The following is a 19515-nucleotide window of genomic DNA, read 5'->3' on the forward strand; positions in this document are numbered from 1 at the left end:
CATAGTTATGGGGCATTGCATCTAATATGTCCGGTGCCAAGGCCTTTGTTAGCCAATTTTCAGTTAAAACAAGCATTGGCATAGTCAATAGGTCTCGCTTTTGGGACCTTATAAATATTTAGTTATGCAGCACAATATCCTTGGTGCAACAATATCAACCATGGCATGGCTAAACACTTATAAGGTCCCAAAAGCGAGACCTATTGGCTATGCCAATGCTTGTTTTAAATGCATTTGAACACAAGCGGAAAGAATAATCAACTATATACTAATATTGGTCTTTTTAACTCGTAAGGAATCAAAGTCACAAAAGTGTATTTTTAATGTAACCCAAATGGATAAGATAAAGACAAAAAATAGAGAATAAAACCAGATGCAAGTGATGTTTTGACGAAGAACATCACTTTGTTGTTGGAGGTATTTACAGGAGAGGACATTCTTTTTGCGGAACATGTATTTCCACATTAAATAGTGATGCATCATGGGGACGAGGCACAGAAGAATAATATGTTTTATATAGTGCTGTTTTGTATGTCTGAAAACAGCATGTGTTTGGTTTGTCGTCCACAGAAGAACACATGGTCCTTATCCATTCTTGATGTTTTTATAGGTGAAGGGAAATATTAAGAGGAGCTTGGACGATTCCTCTTTTGATGGTCAGGCATAATCGCTTCAGCTGTTCTGACCTGATAAACGTTTCACAGCGCCTTTACACTTAGGCAACTTGCATTAGAGTTTGACAGAAGGTCTTATTAATGCTCCTGAATAGAACTTGATTGTGAAAAATTGCGGGTACTATATTTTGAGTTGTTTTTGCTTTCAGTGCTAGAAACATATAGTGAGAAAGATTCCTTAGACTGTTGGTAATCCTGCCAAGGTCTGGTGGGATTTGTTTGACTGAGAAGGGGCAGTTTTTACATGTCCGGGTGCATTGTTGTGAGCCAGGCCTGCTATTAGCATTAATACGTTGTTTTGGTGAAGCTGGAGTGCTGTTGGAATTCATTAGATTCGGCTGCTTGGGTGGACCCCACTTAAGTCACCTTTGCTTTTTGTGGTTTAAGTATAAGTTGGCAGAAAGTGGAGTAAATAGGGATACAGAGAAGGCGTATTTTACTCACTACTCTTGTGTCCATGATTCCAGATGTTTTCCAAGAGTTTCCAGACTTATTTTACCTGGTCATGGATGTGGTTACTTCAATCAAAAGTCATATTACAGCCTCTGGCGAAACTGCTGGCTTTAGATTCGTTGCAGACAGGCTCCTCTGTACACTTGGCTGTGAAATCTCAGTGCAGATGCAACACTATTTTTTGGAGAGAGCTGGATTTCAGTCAAAGATGTGTACATAAGAATGCCTTTGCTGTTCGATTGAAGTCCTATGAATCTTTTAGGTAATGCTAAGAATTAGTCATGTGAAATATAATGCTGGTACACCAACCAAGTCGTTGTTTTGCGACTGCAGAAAAGGGGAACTGTATTTTTGGATGACATTTGCCAACGATTATTTTTGGGAGTGGGGGTAGTCTCGGAGGAACAGACAACAAATAATTCAGATTGTGTGAATGTTGGTAGACTGTGTCTGTACCAGCTCATGTTGCCTAACAGGGCTTTATCAGGGTTAAAAAGCAAGTTCTTGAAGTATGGCCAACTAAAGTAAACCCTGGTTAGTGGACTGTTTAAGGCATATGGTTCTCTCTAAATACAAGGCTGTAGTGTTCAAAAGGAAGGATACCTCTGTGTAATATGGGCTTGTGTCGCAACACTTTAATGACGTATGGTTCATCATAACTGGCTTGAGGTTTGTGTGGGGTGATGCTCTACGGTAGCTGTCTGACTTGGTGGTCTGTTTATTTCTTTTATAAGACAGTCTGATAAAGGGCTCTTGTTTACGTGTAATTTAAAATGGTATTCCTTACATTTTTAATAGTCACTTGAGTTGTGATTTTAATTCATAGCTGTAATGTGGAAGTTTGCTTTAATACAATTGCATTAACAAGCAATAGCCGCGCGGCCGTGAAAGTGACATGGCCACGCGGCCACGAAAGTGAAAGTAATGGCCAGGGATGCGGAGGAAGAGATAAGAAAGGCAGATGGCGGCTGCACATGTGCACGCTAGCTTGAGGCCAGGAAAAGCTTGTGGATAGCACTTTCAAAACCCCCTTACTAAAAGTCGAGCAAACGGCACATTTGCTGCTCTAGGCTCGACCTAAAAAGGGCATCCGGTCGAAACTCAGAAATTAGGTCTGCTATCTTTAGTTTGTGTTTGGGTAACGAGCAGCAGTTGAGTAGTAAGTATTGCTTCCTCCCATTGTCAGATAGGCAGGTTTCACCAGCGGAGGCAACAGTATGGGGTTCACCTAGGTGGAAGTCGCAGCTGTGGCAACCATTAGGTGTTAATGATAGGTTTAGGATGTGAGTGCACACGCCTCTCACCAGACGATTGAGCTTCAGAAGGTCGTTCCGAGAATTATGGCCATGTCTACTTGCTTCTCCACTTCTAACAGGGTGCTGGATGGTGTGTGGAGCAGGGGTCCTGACCCCTGCGCCGTCCCGTCTCGGTCGGGCGCAGACTGGCTTGCCTTTAACGTGCCAATGGCGTGCTCACTGCAGGGGTCTGCTGCACAGCGATGCAGCTGCCATGAATTTGTAGCCCGCCTCTAGGGACGTGGCCTCAGGTCCGACTGCGCCTCAGGAGATCGGAGACAGCTGAGTAAGGAAACCAAGCCTGAGCTGCAAAGCAGCAGTGATCAGCACAAAGGTGAGGCAAAATTCGTTTTTTTAAAGCAGGACACAGGGAAGCCAGGCACCTCCCAGCGCCTAGTGTGCTTACAAGGAACTAAAAGGGTGTGATATAATGGCAAAATAATGACAAAACATGGTATAGAAGCTAGGCAACTCCCAGCGCCTAGCACGCTTACAAGGAACTTAAAAGATAAAAGCTGGAAGCTAAAAGGGCGAGTAGGCCCAGTGGTGATCACTTTATAGGAAGGTACTGCAAATCGAGCTGGGCACCGGTAGTGCAAGGGTCCTCCCACACACCGCTATGCAGGGGGTACAGTACTTACTCTACCCATCTGCTGGGGATCTGTGTCTCCCTTTGAAATGAAGGGTGGGTCCCTACCCACAGTAAATGATGAGACTTGAAACAGCTGGTCTACATTTAAGTAGTGCACTATTCCATGTGCAGGTGTGAGTTTTCGTCTCCATTGGAAACAGCACATTTTCTGTGTTAAAACCTACTGTCCTGGTACATATACTTAAGGGTGTGATGTGGCACAGAGTTGAAGAAATCATCATATCTGTAATAAGGCTTCGGGTGTTACATTTCAATTTAATTGTAATCAATTGATTGAACTTGTGAAAATGGAAGACTGGGATTTCCATGCTAAGATTCTCCATCTTGGCCTGTATGGAACAACAGTGTCAGCAGTGAGTACTTTGCTCATGCAGCCATCTCGTAAACCCGATACACAAAACTGTTTTAGAAGCACACAGTGTGCACAGCACTGTATAATAAACTACAGGTTGTGTGCAATTTCTGGCCCATTTGTTGACTGAAAGTTATTAGGATAGCTGAGACCTTGTACAACTTCCGTTATGTGTGAGTAACGTACCCAGTGTGGGTACTCTGTTTTCATTCTTGTACGTTTAGTAATGGATTGAAATTCCCCCACCGCCCCAAACTGGCTACTTTGCCTGTATATGTACCGTCCTAGTACAACAAAGACCGATGTTGCTCTGTTTTGTTGTTTTTTACTTGTAGAACTGAAACTTTTGCTAAATATAAATGCAGGTTCAAAAAAATGAAAGACAAAACTATAAGTAACGAAAGAAAAAGAAAGGAAAGTGAATTAGTCGAGTTAATCGCACCAGACATGTAATAACTTGGGATCTTAGCTGTGAGCTCCCCGATTACTTTACGTAGCGGACCCAATTTTTACCAAGTTGATCTTTATCGTAATCCCCAATATTTGATCAAATTCCAAATGAGAAAACGGAATAAACAGATTCCATGGCTTGATCCCCATTTTATTCTAAATGGTGAAATAAATCCTTGTATTTATTCTTCATGTGCTGCCATGAACTTATAAAGAGTATTTTTTTAAACGTTGGCCGCAGCTTTAAGAAAGACATCTGTTATCAGCTTAATACACAGCATTACCAAGGTTACTGTTCACAACACTTCCCTGTTGGAGTGATTCAAACTCTGACCATATCCCCTTAAGTGCGAAGATTTCCAAACCAGCTTACCCCCCTCCGCCAAAAGTGCTGAGCCCTTATTTGATGTTTGGGGCAGTTTGTGCAAAGGGTTGGTAACTTTATTTCCTCAAAATATATCCAGTCAAATTCGCATCCTTTTGTCCAAATCCTGTCGAAGATTCTAAAGGTATTCATAATTTGTGTGGAAGGCAACTGAAAAAATAAAAATATCCAAAATGTAGCACAATTTTGGCTTTTTAAAATAATATATTCAAAGTGCTGTGCAAGAAAGTGTGTGTGTTTATGTATTTTTTTCCAAGAAGGTTCCTGTGCCAAAATCCCAATCTTCACAGCTTTCAGGGACAAGCAGAGATGTAAAAAAACATTTTTCACAATAGTTTGTGCAATTTTCTAGGTGCTAGACAATATTTCTCTTTTTGTGGCTTCTACCTACTTGCAGTTTGAAGGGGGAAGGAGGTCTGCAATACATGGGTTAACTAAGAAAGCTGCAAATTTCCTAAAAATAGACAATAGACAATAGTCAGCATCTAGAGCTGTCCGAAAGAAACTAGCTGTTGAAATCGAAAATTAATGTAGTTAAGGAGGAAAAAATAACAGTAGCTGAAAGTGTTTTCGTCTATATTTTCTCCCTCATTGTATGATCTACAAACGTAGTATACTGTTATACCTATCCCAAGTCAAATGGATTTCTAGGGTTCATTGGTTGTCGAAAAACATGATGCCCAGAGCCAACAACCAAGATGTAGCACACAATAATTTTTCGTTATGGACTGACCATGCATTAGATTGTATAGTAAAATCTTATTTATGATAAATAGGTATGAAGGAAGCTATGCATTAACCTGGCCAGTATTATGAGTTTAGGAATAGTGGTTATTTGTAGGACTCTGAATTGGGGGTTACCCATAATATCATGTGATTCAGAGGACGTTTTGCAAAAGGTGTTCTTTTTTGCCCACTGACTGACATTGTGAAGCCAGAAATTGAGCGAAATCCAATAGATAATTTCAAATGTCCTAATAATCTGTGTTCCCAGGCTTCTCTTCATGAAAACGGTAGAACGATTGTGTGGTTTGGCCTATCACCCTAGAAAGGAAAAAGGCCAAAAATAGACAATATAGAGACATTAATATTTTTCCATTGAATTTTAATCTTTCTGTAGATGCGAGTAGCTAGCAGTATTTAGACCCAGGGTCAGGCAGCACCCATGGAAACATGCCAATCCCAGGCATATCTAAAAACTAGACACCAGAGCAGACTCGGCTCGTGCAGGTAAGAGCAGAGGAGTGGGGGAAGTATTTCGACAGACAACGATGGAAAATTAACTATTTATTTAGTTTTCCCTCGTGGTCGCCTGTCAAATCCCCCCAACCTGGGCCCACAGCCCTACTGCTCTCACCTGCATGGGCCGCGGCTGACCCAGAGGCAGGTCAGCATGGTGTCGTTTGCTTGACCGAAAAACTGAAATTTCTCATGTTTGTTTGAAAGAAAGTTCTAGAATATGCAGGAATTACATTAGTCCTACCAATCAGGGTTCCCACACTTCTCCAACAAACAACGCTGCCCCATTTGTGAGTGGGCCTATCTCCCACAGCAGAAACTGGCCAAAACTTGTGCCGTATGAGGTCAATGTACTCTTCGCATGGTTACAGTCTAGGTTTGTTCCTATGACTTGTGTGGCGGGGTGTGTTCCGTATTGGTGGTAGTGTGACTGCAGAGAGTGGTAAGAGTTTGGTATTAGCTGAAAGTTCCCAAATATGGGTAAAATAGTGGTTTTTTTACCCATACTTTGAAGTATGGACTCTATTTGAGGTAGGAAAATATGCTGGGGTCCACACAAGCCACATCACCCTGGATTCCAATGGGGCTCCATGTGTTTCAGGAATGCATGAGCTGGTAGGGTTCTCTGGGTCCGGGTGGATCCTGGACTGACGTGTTGCAGCTGTCCCCTATGGGAAAAAAGAGATAAGGGAGTGTTTTAAGGCCTATTTTTTTATGTTTGTGGGGTATTCTTGTTGAGAAATCTTCCCACCTCCCCCCAGAGTCCCTTTTGTCTTGAGGTTTCAGAAATTCCCAGAGTTGTAGGGTTTCCTTGGTGCCAGCCTACCCACCCAGAGCCTGAATACGCCACCTTTCCTCATGGCAAGAGAGATGAATTTTGGGTTTGCTCTTCAAGGGTGCAGAAAGACTGTTCATACTTTAAATGAGTGTGGGGTGCAGTGTGAGGGGCTGAAATACTGTTTGTGCTTTATGGGTCGGAATTCTGTCTGATGCCAGAATGGACTGCCCCCCCTTCCCTTTTAATGATACGAAACTGTCCTGTTGTCTAGAGGACATTGAGCCCACCTGGGGCGAAAAGACTGAGTAAACGCCCCAATCTACCCAACCAAGGGGTTTGGAAATTATATGAGGCCTTCTTGGGTGGGGGAGCAATGGCCCATGTTCTCCCACCTTTAAAATTCCCTGGTGTCTAGTAAGTGATCTCTCCTTGGAGATCGCCCTCCTTCAGTTATCCACAAGCATGGATCCACTGGGAAGATCTATCCTATGATACCGCTCCCAATATGATTGGAGCTTGGAGTTGATTTGTGCTAGAGGGATTTTCACCTTTAACTGGGAAGATGTGATGTTCATGGCCTTTGCACTAAAAGGACTAAAGTGGAGACTGCACCTGTATGTTCCCTGACCAATCTAATCTGGCTGTACATTTCCAAAGATCCATCAAATAAATCCCTTGTCAGTTGTCGTCTTTTCTCAGGCAAAAATAGCCCCAAGAGATAAAGCCTCGCCATCCCTTGAAACCTACCCGTGGCCTGAAATGAATAAATTTTAGGAGAATGGCAAGCTGATGTTTGGAGGCTGAAACCAACCAGTAAATGTTTTTGATTGCTGTCCAGATTTGACCACATGCTTAGTTCTGATGTTAATTAAATGCCAGGATTCCAATATATTTTTTCAAATATCCTTTGGGGTTAACCTACAAGGCACTCCATTGTTGTTTTAAAATGTCACCTAATTTTGAGCTACATTGATAGCAGAGAGCCCCCTACTTTGTGTAAGAGTGTCTCTAAAGTCTTATACATTTTTCCCCAGGGGTAATAGTCCAGCTTGTTTTAAAGTGCTACCCAAAGTCCCTGGGTTAGGCCCTCTGATCGTCCAGCCACTTTGTCTTTGCCCCATTTGCAACAATTTGTATCAGAAAGTCCTTGAACTCCAACACTCCAGTAAACCAAACTCTAGTATTCCTAATGGCTATATCTTCCTGCATATTCCTCGCTTTCCAGGCTTCAGACCATCACAGAACACTTTTTTTATATGCAAAGTCTGTCCAGCGATGCCTGGTGGTGCCACAAGGTTGAACCACACCTCTACTTCCAGACATGATCTCACCAGTGTATATTAGGCACCAACCGCATGCTGATGTTGGTGCCTGTTTTATCGCATCTCATTGACGTGAACCATAGCTCTCAGTGTCTCACTGATGTAATGATCCGCTTTTGACAGCGACTTGATCAAAGGTGCCCTCTGAATCAAACCTTGTAGATGTAGCAGCAATAATATGTTCTACTTGAATCTCAATGATGAATGTATTATGCAGCTCCCGCCCTGTCATAGCAAACTTGATTTGCATTTTGAAAGAGAGAGCAGGGAAACTAGCTCTCTCTTTCAAAATGCAGACCAAATTGCTTTTCCACACGGGGAGCTGCATCTTAGCAGCTCCCCATGTGGAAAAGCAATGCCAGCTCCTGCAGGAGGCGGAGAGCCAGCTGGGACCGTGGGGGGGTTGGGGACCCCCCATCATTCAATCAATCAATCACTGTATTTGTAAAGCGCGCTACATACCCGTGAGGGTCTCAAGGCGGTGGGGGGGGGGGAGGGGGGGCTGCTACTGATCGAAGAGCCAGGTCTTGAGAAATCTTCTGAAGGTCAGCAGGTCCTGGGTCTGTCGTAAGCTCGTGGGGAGAGCGCTCCAGGTCTTGGCGGCGAGGTAGGAGAAGGATTTGCCGCCGGCCGTGGTTTTCCGGATACGAGGAACTGTGGCGAGGGCGAGGTTGGCAGAGCGGAGGTTGCGGGTGGGAGTGTGGAAGCTGATTTGGTCGTTGAGGTAAGTGGGTCCGGTGTTGTGTAGTGCTTTGTGTGCGTGGATGAGGAGTTTGAAGGTGATCCTCTTGTTGACAGGGAGCCAGTGTAGGCCTCTCAGGTGGATTTGATGTGGCTGCGTCGGGGGATGTTGAGTATCAGTCGTGCCGAGGCGTTCTGGATTCGTTGTAGTCAATTCAGGAGCTTGGTGATTGTTCCTGAGTAGAGGGCGCTCCCGTAGTCGAGTCTGCTGGTGATGAGGGCATGATTGACGGTTTTTCTCGTGTCGGGAGGGATCCATTTGAAGATCTTACAGAGCATTCGGAGGGTGTTGAAGCAGGAAGCGGAGACGGTGTTGACTTGGTAAGGGAGAGGGCGGAGGCGAGGATGAACCCCAGGTTGCGGGCGTGGTTGGTAGGTTCCGGGGATGTGCCTAGTGATGTGGGCCTCCAGGAGTCGTCCCAGGCTGATGGGGTGGGTCAGAGGATGAGGACCTCCATCTTGTCTGAATTCAGCTTCAGTCTGCTGTCCTTTATCCAGTCGGCGACGGCCTTCATTCCTCTGTGGAGGTTGGTTTTGGCGGTGTGGGGGTCTTCGGTGAGGGATATGATCAGCTGGGAGATGATGTTGAGGTTATGTTGTCGTTTGACGTGGGCGAGCTGTGCCATGTAGATATTGAACAGCGTCGGGCTGAGGGAGGATCCCTGTTGGAAGCCGCAGATGAACTCTGTGGTTTTTGAGCAGAAGGGTGGGAGGCGGACGCTCTGGGTTCTGCCAGAGAGGAAGGATGTGGTCCAGGCCAGGGCCCTCTCTTGGATCCCGGCATCGTGTAGGCGTGTTCGTAGTGTGACAGACCGTGTCGAAGGCAGCTGACCGGTCCAGGAGGATGAGGGCGGCTGTTTCTCCTTTGTCCATCAGGATCCTGATGTCATCGGTAGCTGCGATGAGGGTGGTCTCGGTGCTGTGGTTGCTGCGGAAACCGGATTGGGAGGGGTCCAGGATGTTGTTGTCTTCGAGGTAGCAGGTTCACTGTTTGTTGATAATTTTCTCTGTTACTTTTGCCGGGAACGGGAGCAGGGAGATGGGCCGGACGTTCTTGAGGTCCTTGGGGTCCACCATGGGTTTCTTCAGTAGGGCGTTGATCTCGGCGTGCTTCCAGCTTTCCGGGAAGGTTGCTGTCTCGAAGGAGATGTTGATTGTTTTCCGGAGGTGGGGCGCAATGGTTGTGCTGGCTTTGTTGAAAACGTGGTGAGGGCAGGGGTCGGATGGGGATGCGGAGTGGATGGAGTTCATGGTTTTGATGGTTTCTTCGTCGTTGACGCTGGACCTGGCGGTCCGGCAACTGGTGCGGGTGGAGGTCACAGGGGTGGTGGTCTCGGTGGTGGGTGCGGGGGTGTCGGGGTTGAAGCTGTAGTTGATGTCGGTGATCTTGCGGTTAAAGAAGGTGGCCAGGGAGTTGCACAGGTCCTGTGATGGTGGAATGTCATTGGTGTTGGAGCTGGGGTTGGAGAGTTCTTTCACGATGCTGAAGAGCTCTTTGGTGTTGTGTGCGTTGTTGTCTAGGCGGTCCTTCAAGGCGGTCCTCTTGGAGGTCCTGATGAGTTGGTGGTGTCTGCGGGTGGCGTTCTTGTGGGCTGTGTGACTGTCTGGTGAATGGTCGCGGAGCCATTTCTTCTCCAGCTTCTGACCGGTGTGCTTGGAGGTCCGGAGGTCTTCGGTGAACCAGGCGGCTTTCTTGTTGGTGTGGTTGGTTGTGGAGATCTTGAGAGGGGAGAGGGTGTTGGCGCAGTCGTTGATCCACTGTTTGAGGTTGGTGGCGGCGGTGTCGGGGTCGGCGGGCGGGTGGTCTCAGGGCAAGGGTGGTAGTCAGTTGGTCCTTGGTGACCTTGCCCCAGTAGCGGCGTGGCAGCTGTTGGGTGCGGTGGTGTGTGGTGGGTTTCCTGAAGGTGAAATGGACGCATCTGTGGTCGGTCCAGTGGGGTTCGGTGGTGTGGTTGAAGGAGACGTGGGGGCTTGTGGAGAATATGGGGTCCAGCGTGCGTCCAGCGGCGTGGGTGGGTGTTGTCATGAGCTGTTTGAGTCCGAGGTTTGCGAGGTTATCGATCAGGGCGGTGGAGTTTGTGTCATTGTTATTCTCGAGGTAGAAGTTCAGGTGCCCGGGGAGGATTTAGTCCGTGGAGGCGAGGGCGTGGGTGCTGACAAGGTCAGCGATGGTGTCGCTGAACTGTGGTCGTGGTCCGGGTGGTCTGTAGACGAGTGTTCCTCTGAGGGTCGTGTTGGGGTCGGTGTGGATTTGGAAGTGCATGTGCTCGGCAGTGGTGAGGGTGTCGTCGGTGTTGATCGAGACTCTGAGGGTGTCCTTGTGGATGATGGCGATTCCCCCTCCAACTCCATTGGTGCGGTCTCTGCGGGAAATCTTGTAGCCCTGTGGGATGGCTATGGCGATGTCTGGTGCTGAGGTGGCGTTTAGCCAGGTCTCCGTCAAGAAGGCGACGGCGGGGGCCGTGGAGTCTAGGAGGTCCCAGAGTTCGATGGCGTGCTTGCGGGTGGAGCGGGTGTTGAGGAGGATGCAGCGGAGGTTGTTGGGTTCTCTGATTGGTGGTTTGGTTGGCTGGCTGCTGGTGAATCCGCAGTTCCGGCAGGTGAAAGGCCCTTGGGTGTGCTTCGGGATGGCCCGGTAGCAGGGGTGGTTTCGTCCGGGGTTGAGTGCGTGGAGGGTGCTGGAGTCGTAGTGCAGTCTGGTGTTGCGGGGGGTGCAGGGTCCAAGGGTTCTGGCGCTGGGCGTGGTCCAGGCGCGGACGGGCACAGACGGGCTTGCCTTTGGCACGCCAGTGGCGCGCACGCCGCGCGGCCTCCATAAGAGGGCAGAGGGAGGGAGGAGCAGCTGGGAGGTGGGAGCGGGGAGGCCAATGGGAGACAGGGGGGCGGGCCGCAGGGACGCAGCGGCGGGAGGACAGAAGCAGGGGGCACGGAAGGCGAGGGAGCGGAGAGAAAGGAGGCGCCGGGGCAAAACGGGCACAGGTGAGCAAAAGCAAGATGGGCAGAAACAACAGCAACAGGTGCAAAAACGGGCACAAAATGCAAGATGGACAAAAGGAAACAAAACGGGCACAGAATGCAAGATGGACAAACAATCAGAACAGAATCAGTACTTAGCAGCGATGCAGGCGGGGCTCACGGGTCACACAGGGGGCTGCGTGGCGTTGAGGGAAGCGACTTGCCTGGTGACAGGGACAAAGCTCACCCATGGTCCCCAAGGAGAGGTCAGGCCCCAGGTGATGGGGTCCACGTGAGGGGGGGGCCACGTGGCCCCCTCCCCAAAATAAAATGTAAGAAAATATTTTTTTTTTTAAAAAGGCCGGCCCGGGTGTTGGGGTCCCCAGGGCCATAAGTGGCCTGAGGAGTGGGGCAACGCAGCCCCCCCTCCAAAAGATAAAAAAATAAAGGCCATGCCCCGGGGATGGGATCCCCGGGGCCGATTAAGGCCTTGGGAGGGGGGGTCACAAAGCCCCCTTCCAAATTTTTTTTTTTAATTAAAAGGGGAACAGGCCCAGGGGATGGGGTCCCCAAGGGTCACAAAAATAGGAAAAGAAGGGGGGCCACACAGCCCCCTTCTTAAAATAAAAATGGAAAAAAAACTGCATCACGCGGAGGTCCCGCCCCCTCACTGCAGCACTATGCAAACCCGCCCCGGCGCGTTTGCAGATGGGGAATGAATTCCCCTTGAATACTGGGGGTCCCTGGGGGCCAACTAGCCCACCAGGAACCTCCAGTATGTGCCAGGGGGCTGCGTTGCAGAGAGGTGTTCTAAGGCCACGCCCCTTTTTACACCTCTCTGCAACGCAGCTCTGTGGCACTTAATGGAGGTAACTGGTTGACTAGTTTCACCCCAGGGACCTCAGGATTCAAGGGGAGTTAATCCCCCAACTTAAAATGCGCCACGGGGCACGTTTGCACAGTATTGAAGGGAGGGGGCAGGGCCTGAGGTGATATGTGTGCAAACATGCCCTGTGGCGCGTTTTAAGTTGAGGAATTAATTCATCTTCAATCCTGAGGGTCCCTGGGGGCCAACTAGCCCACCAGGTACCTCCAGTAAGTGTCAAGGAGCTGTGTTGCAGAGTGTTGTAAAAAGGGGCCTGGCCTCTGAACACCTCTCTGCAGCGCAGCTCTCTGGCGCATACTGGAGGTACCTGGTGGGCTAGTTGGCGCCTAGGGCCCCTCAGGATTGAGGCAGAATTAATTTTCCCACTTAAAACTCGCCACATATATCGGGGGATATATATATATATATATATGTCCCCCGAAGGCAAGCACTCATTCTGTATGTAGGCACTGTAACTTACTCTGTCCCAATCCTACCTGGGTACCGCATCCTTTCTCTCTGTCGAATAATAAATGCATCTGGTAAATTAGCATACACAACAAGATCAGCCTGACTAATAGCGAAAAAGAACCCAATACATTTTCTTACGAAAGTTAGCTATGACTCAAACCCTACTGTACTTTGGCACAAAAGATTAAAAAAACTTTTTCTGTGGCTACACTGGTACATGATACTTGCTGGACTTAGGGAGTGTATCTTTATATGTCTCGCTAAATATATATTACACACATACATATACGTGTTTGTAAATATATATTTGTGTGTGTGTATATATATATATATATATATATATATATATATATATATATATATATATATATATATATATATATATATATAAGAGACTGAGAAATAAAAAAGAAGGTTGCATTGCGTCTGCCTGTGCTGTTCTGTTTGTGAGGGAAGCTTGTACCCTTTCTGCTCATGTTGTATCTGTTCTCTCCGTGTGAGCAAAGCTTGTACTGCTGATGTTCATGCTGTAAATGTCCTGTGTGTGGGGCAAGTTTGAGAAAACATTTTCATATACAAAAATAAAAACTTGTGTCTCTGTCAATGTTTGTTGTACAAGGTTGAACAGTTGTATATAGTAAGAACCTTTGATGTAATTGTGCTATTTTATGTACTAGGTTAATTCAGTGCAACTGAAAACTGTAATTGTGAGTGATATCCTATCGTTAATGCAAGACCATTCATTTTTCTCTTATCTAGGTGTTCCTGGTCAGAAAAGATGCTGATCTAAAAGGCCTGGTGCTCTTAGTTCACGTTACAGCCGAAAACAAGGCTTCTGATATTATGGAATGCAACCTAAAAGAAGAAAAATCAAGTATGTTTTACTTACCTTCTCTGCATGAATCCGTAGGACAAAGCGTTTCACCATGAACCTGGCGGTGCCCATTTGAACCTAAAATGATATTGGGCCTAGCACGCCATCGAGCTTTACCGGTCTGATAAAATGGCCTAATTCATGAAAAGACAACAGGCAAAAGCTATTGGCTCATTAAACAGTCACATAAAATACCATTCATCAGCTTAAGAAACGTTTTCAGTGGCATTAAGCCATAAAATGGCCTCATGCCTTATGATATGCCTCCATTAAATTCCTTTATTTTATTAAATGTCTCCGTAAATCATGTATTCTCAATGTTCTCCAATGTTGCCATGGCTTTCTAATAACAAAATCACATTGTCCCTAGAGGAAACATTTGAAAAATATTTATAATTTGTAATAATGTCACATTCATGATCATTTAGTCAATATAACCACAGGGAATATATGCACATATACCAGAATATATCAAAACTGTATATTTTATACATAACACCTTTCGCATGGATTATGGATAATCAAAAAACCATATTGATGGAAATTAAACACAGCATATAATCACGTTTACAAAAGGTGTTGTGTATACTACTGCTAATTAATGTATGAACCTCGGTAGTATTTTTGTTGCCAGTTATTAATTGATTATACTCCAAGTGGAATAAAATATACAGTTTTGATATATTCTGGTATATGTGCATATGTTCCCTGTGGTTATATTGACTAAATGATCATGAAATTGACATTATTACAAATTATAAATATTTTTCTAATGTTTCCTGTAGGGACAATCTGATTTTGTTATTGAATATACCCAGTCCCGAGGGGATTCTTGGGTGGCTCTGTGATATGTTATGGCTTTCTAATGCCATGAAATTTCTATATGGACAACTTAGGAGCTAATGATTGTATTGTATTGTGCCGTCCCTTAGCTGATAATATAACAAGTCCGATTTCAAAAGCTTTTTTATCATTGGTACCATATAGAATTATACGTAGGTAGCAGTGAATACCAGGGATACTTTTCACCAAGAGATTCCGAGCGACCTCAAACTGGCGAAAGTAAAGCCAGAGTCACCTGAGTGAAATATGAGAAGTCTGAAGTGAAACCCATCCATTTTATTCACTGCTACCCATCTACACATTTTTATGCTATGCCTGGTCCACCAAAAATCATCTGACCCTGCCTTCTACATCTATATGGGGTTGAAGGACAAATGGGGCATCCTACACAACGTGGCCTAACCTCCCTCTGCCCATGCTGCACCCAGTGTCTTGCCACCCTCCATCCCCTGGCTATGGTGCCACTTGTCCCCCAAAATAGAATACCTGACATAGTGTCACCAACCAACACTGCCCTCAGCATTAAGGTCCTCACCCAATATTAATTATAAAAAAACTTGCTGTATTATACATAGGGCGCACTTTAACTTGTGCGCCAAGTGCGAATGGGGACAGTGCTCCCTAATGCAGATAATACAATGCCTTCAGGGCAGCTGCACGCTGGCAAAGGCCGATTTTTTCGCCTCTCTGCATTTACCCATAATACGACATCATGGGCATGGAAGCAAAATGTTTCCCTGAGTAGCATGTGGCTGCGCCTTACAGGGCAGGTGGTTGGGCTAGGCTGAGCAGCACTGGTTTTGCCTCGGTCTTGGATGGGCATCATTGAAGACTGGACTGTTGGCTGCGTTCCAAACATCTGCGTTTCCAGATGTTTTAGCTTTACAGCCACCCCATGCGTAAATGCTGACTGTTTTTAATTTCTTTCCAAACCAAAATGTCTGTAAAATAGGTCAGTCTCCTGAGTTCTAGCCTGGAGCCCAGTAGGCAACAGGTTTCCACACTGAAACGAAGACATGGGCGTTCATCCTTTTAGGATTGCTGAAACGAGTACCTCGGAATAGGGTAATATTAATAGCGCCTATTAGTTGATTGCATGGAAAATATTGAGTTTGTGGGGTGCGCTATAAAATTCGATTTTTAAATGTTGAAAACAAAATTGTCCTGTCAAATTGCTTCTCAACCAAGTCAGTGAACGTGCGTAAGTCAGAAAATAAAACAAAAAGCTTTGCGTGCAGCGTCAACCACGCGCCAGTCATCTCGTCCTTTCTGAAGACTGAAGATTACTGAGAGAGCGCAAACTGATTTAAATGTATGAGTACATCACACTTACCTGTAGTAAGCACAAATCATGAGGAGAAATGCCATGAGTGCTAATAGTATCTGCAAATATATCAAAAATGTATAGCTAATGTAGAGATTTAATAGAAGTGGAACTAATACAGAAATGTGTGACATTATATGACTTTACTAGACGTGATTATTTTTGAATCCATGTCGTGAAGCTGCTAAAACATAAGATGGTATATGGTTAAAAGCAGAACGTGGTAGGCCTCAGAGCCAGAGCTGGAGTTGAAAGGGAAGATGGTTCTTTTCACGACACAGATTGCATTAAGGTTTTTGGTCATTGCATTAATAGACCATGATTTATAGAAATGTTTATTTAATAATAGAATAAGAGTATTAACATGTTTTAATTAAATGAAGAAGTTGAATGCTATAATCATAATGAGAAATATTGTAGGCCTGAAATGTTTTAGCATTGATTTACACGTACATGTCTGGGCTGAGAAATGTTGCAAGCCTTTTTAGAAGTCTATGAGAGTTGGGTTCTTGGCGGCAGATATCTGTCTGCAACAGGAAAGGGGGGATCCAATTATAAATGAATGAATAGAGGTCTGTTCAGTAGCCGGCCCAGACATGGAGGAGGGTTCTGGAATGTTTAGGGGGTATCAGCGGGCCGGAGAAGAGTCTGAGAAGCAAGGTCAACTCTAACGTCTGAGGCCCAATACAAAGCATCATGGAAAAAGCCTGAAGTTGCACCACGTGAGAGGCGTTTCGCAAGGGGCGTCTCAAATGTTGTTGACTGTTTTGTATTAGGGACAGCACCCCTGGGTGGAGTTAGAGCAGAGACCTGAGGACCCTTTAGAGAGCGGATGGGTAGGCAGTGAGGGGTCATGACTGGAGAACTTTAGGTTTTCACCAAGAGACTTAGAGTGAGTGACTTCCCTTGGGGGTCATTCACTGCTGACACCTTTGTTAGGTTGGGATTTGGTTAAGTAGGGATACCATCTAGAACAGGGTAGGGACGCCTAACCTGTGTTTGTTTTCCTCCAACCTAAATGAAGGAGAGATATGCGTCTATGCTGATAGCTTTATTATTCCTAGAACTTGTGTTAGTGATTTCTGTTGCTCGTCTGAGGGCTTTTCGAGAGCACATGTATGTAATTGGACCTGTGTATCTCGTGAATCTCATTCTGAGATGCCTGTATTTGCAGCTCATTATATCTTTACAATAAACTTTTGAAAACTAGAAGTTGTCCGTGATCTTTGAGAGTAGAGTCCTTTCTTGGGTGAACTGGCTTGGAAATGGGTGTACTGTTTTCCTCCTAGACAGGCAACAAAGGTTCAGTCGACCAGATCGAGGTTTGGATCAATAGAGATAAGGTATCGATCAAAATCTCGCCCTTTCAGTTGGTAGCTATAGAGGATGGTTGCCTTCTTGAGGACGGTGACCTAGGCCAGGTTAGCTTACCCCAAGGCCCCTAGAAATCGATGATCGGAAGAACAGCCCGCAGATGAAGATCCGGATGACGTGAGACAGAAAAAGCAGCAGTATCGGTCGAGAGTGAGTATAAAGGGTTATGCGTGTTAGATTGCGGTGTTTTGTATTGTATCTATGTTGTAATGTCTGGCGGAGTTGAATGTCTGTAGAGAGACTGTGGAACAGGTTGTGAGCGCGCGCAACCGGTGGAAATCTTAAGTTCAAGGAGAGCTTAAGTGGTTCGGGTGTATCGGACACCCAGAGTAATTGTCAACTAGTGTGAAGGGGGTCATGAGGTACCATTGATCACCCGAGAGACCGAGATAGGGGGAACGTAAGAGTGAGTGCGTGAGTAACGGACGCTGGTCGGAAGTTACTGTGTGTGTAAGCAACCTATCAGAGAGACGATAGACATCTCGTCAGTTGTGTTGACAATTACAGATAGACTGTGGACGTACAGTCGAGAGAAGTGACCGCTTGGTCGGAAGTAGTCATTTTTCGGTGTATGAATGGGACGCATGCATAACCGGGAGACGAGTTGAGAAAGGAGGGGTGCTGCTGCGAAGCGGAGAAAAGTGACGTCAGGTGGTGTCGCGCAGTGATTGGCCGACAGGAGAAAGACCGCGCTGTGATAGGCCAAGCTAGCAAAGCCGCGACAGGATTGGTGGATTGTCATCAGGAAGTAAACAGAGTAGCGAGGCTGGATTTTGTGCGCATAATTATGAAGTGTTTTAAATGGTTGAAAGCGCTGTTTAAAAAAGAGAAGCGGGGATCGTATGAAGGGGAAGAAGCCCCGCCGGAGGGTACGCCAGCTCGTTATATGGCAGTAAATGTTGGGTTGCATACGATCCTTTGGATATCAGAGTGGAGTAAGATTACTGAAGGAAATGAGGAACTGACGTTCCCGAAGTACGGGACGTTCAGATTAGAGGTGTTACATCGATTAAAATCAGTCATGACCTCAAAGAGACCCTTGCCTAGACCAACCCAGTTTGAAGCTCTTGAAGCATGGATTAGGGCAGCGCATGAAAAGAATATGAACAGACGACAAGAAAGGGTGAAACGCTCGGTAAGGGCAGTGCAGGATGCCAGGTGGGATGCGGATGCTAAAAGATGGAGAGTGCATAATTTGGAAATAAATAAACTGTACCCAGTGTTAGAGGCGCCAGTAAATAAAAGTCCCCTGGAAGAAGATGATGAGAGCGAAACAGAGGACAGCCTGATAAACAGATTACTGACAGACAGGCCACCCCCGTATAATAGAGCAGGGGGAGAGGTCGAGAATACTGAAGGAGCAAAGGGGGGCAATGCAGGAGAGCATAGACCGCTTCCCAGTTCAGAGTGGGATCCTGAGCCAAAGAAAGAGTTGTTCCAGCCTAGTCAGGTGCAACAGGTAGTCGGTAGGTTTGTGGTACAAAGAGCGCCGGAAACGGAAAGCGCCACATCCTACCCATTACCAGATGCACTACAGGTACCTGTTACCATAGGTCCTATAATATCGATATATGACCAAGAGAGAGCAAAAGGGGAAGAACGGAAACGGAAAGACAGAGAAAGAGCAGAGGAGGCAAGGAGGAACGATACCACTAATTCCCCAAGTCAGATGCCAATACCCAGAGAGTGGAGCACCCCGATGCACACAGCAGGGGACCCAGGAGGAGATCCTGGGGGCCCTAGATGGCCAATGGATCTGAGGGGATCGGGACGAAAATCCTTTCAAGAGCTAAATGAGTACATGAAGCAGTGGGATGAGGCAGTGAAGGCTCAAAAGTGCATCAATGCTGCAGAAGCAGAAAGAGAAAGTCAGGACAGCAGAGCACGGACTCACTGCGGGGCTGGGGAGAGTAGCCCGGAGTGGGACTGTAGAGGGAGTAGGGGAGTCACCCATTGGGCCCGGAGTGGAGGTAGAACAGACCTGGAAAACGGGGGCCCCGGGAGTGGAGGGGTGGCGCGCCCAATACTCAGTGAAGAGGAGAGGAGAGCACAAGAGTACAGAAACAGCTTTAAGTGTCCACACTGTGTGCCCGGCACCAGAGAACTGAATGGGAGTTGTGAGAGGTCGCACCATAGTCCCTGTGATGACAGAAATGAGCGCAGCCCAGGGAATATGGGGAACCAGGAAGGATCGTATCGGATACTGAGCGATACGAGGCAAAGGGAGTGTAGCGACCAGAGAGAAAATAACAGAGAGGTGTGCAGTGAGAGGAGAGAAGAAGAAGAGAATGGGCAGAGCCAGAATAGGGGTAACAGGCCCGTGTTCCATCACCTTCCAAGATCGGATGGCCGAGCATGGGACCTGGAGAGATGGGAGCAAGGGAGGCCACCCATTAACTCTCCTGAGCCCAAACGCAGAGCTCGAAGTTGGGATGGTAGGGAGACCAGCGAGCCCCCTTCGAAAGACA

At 46.5% G+C, this 19515-nt stretch overlaps 1 protein-coding gene across 2 annotated transcripts in view; it reads left to right on the top strand.

Moving 5' to 3' along the window:
• The window catches only part of RIN3 (Ras and Rab interactor 3), a 506654-nt gene that overhangs the window by 263937 nt on the left and 223202 nt on the right, over positions 1 to 19515 (top strand). For both annotated transcript variants that reach the window (XM_078660076.1, XM_078660075.1), the window contains exon 3: positions 13392 to 13506. In XM_078660076.1, the coding sequence (XP_078516202.1) occupies positions 13392 to 13506 (115 nt within the window). The remainder of the gene's footprint in view (positions 1 to 13391; positions 13507 to 19515) is intronic.

This window comes from Lissotriton helveticus, chromosome 9, assembly GCF_964261635.1.
Source record: "Lissotriton helveticus chromosome 9, aLisHel1.1, whole genome shotgun sequence".
NCBI classification, from domain to species: domain Eukaryota; kingdom Metazoa; phylum Chordata; class Amphibia; order Caudata; family Salamandridae; genus Lissotriton; species Lissotriton helveticus.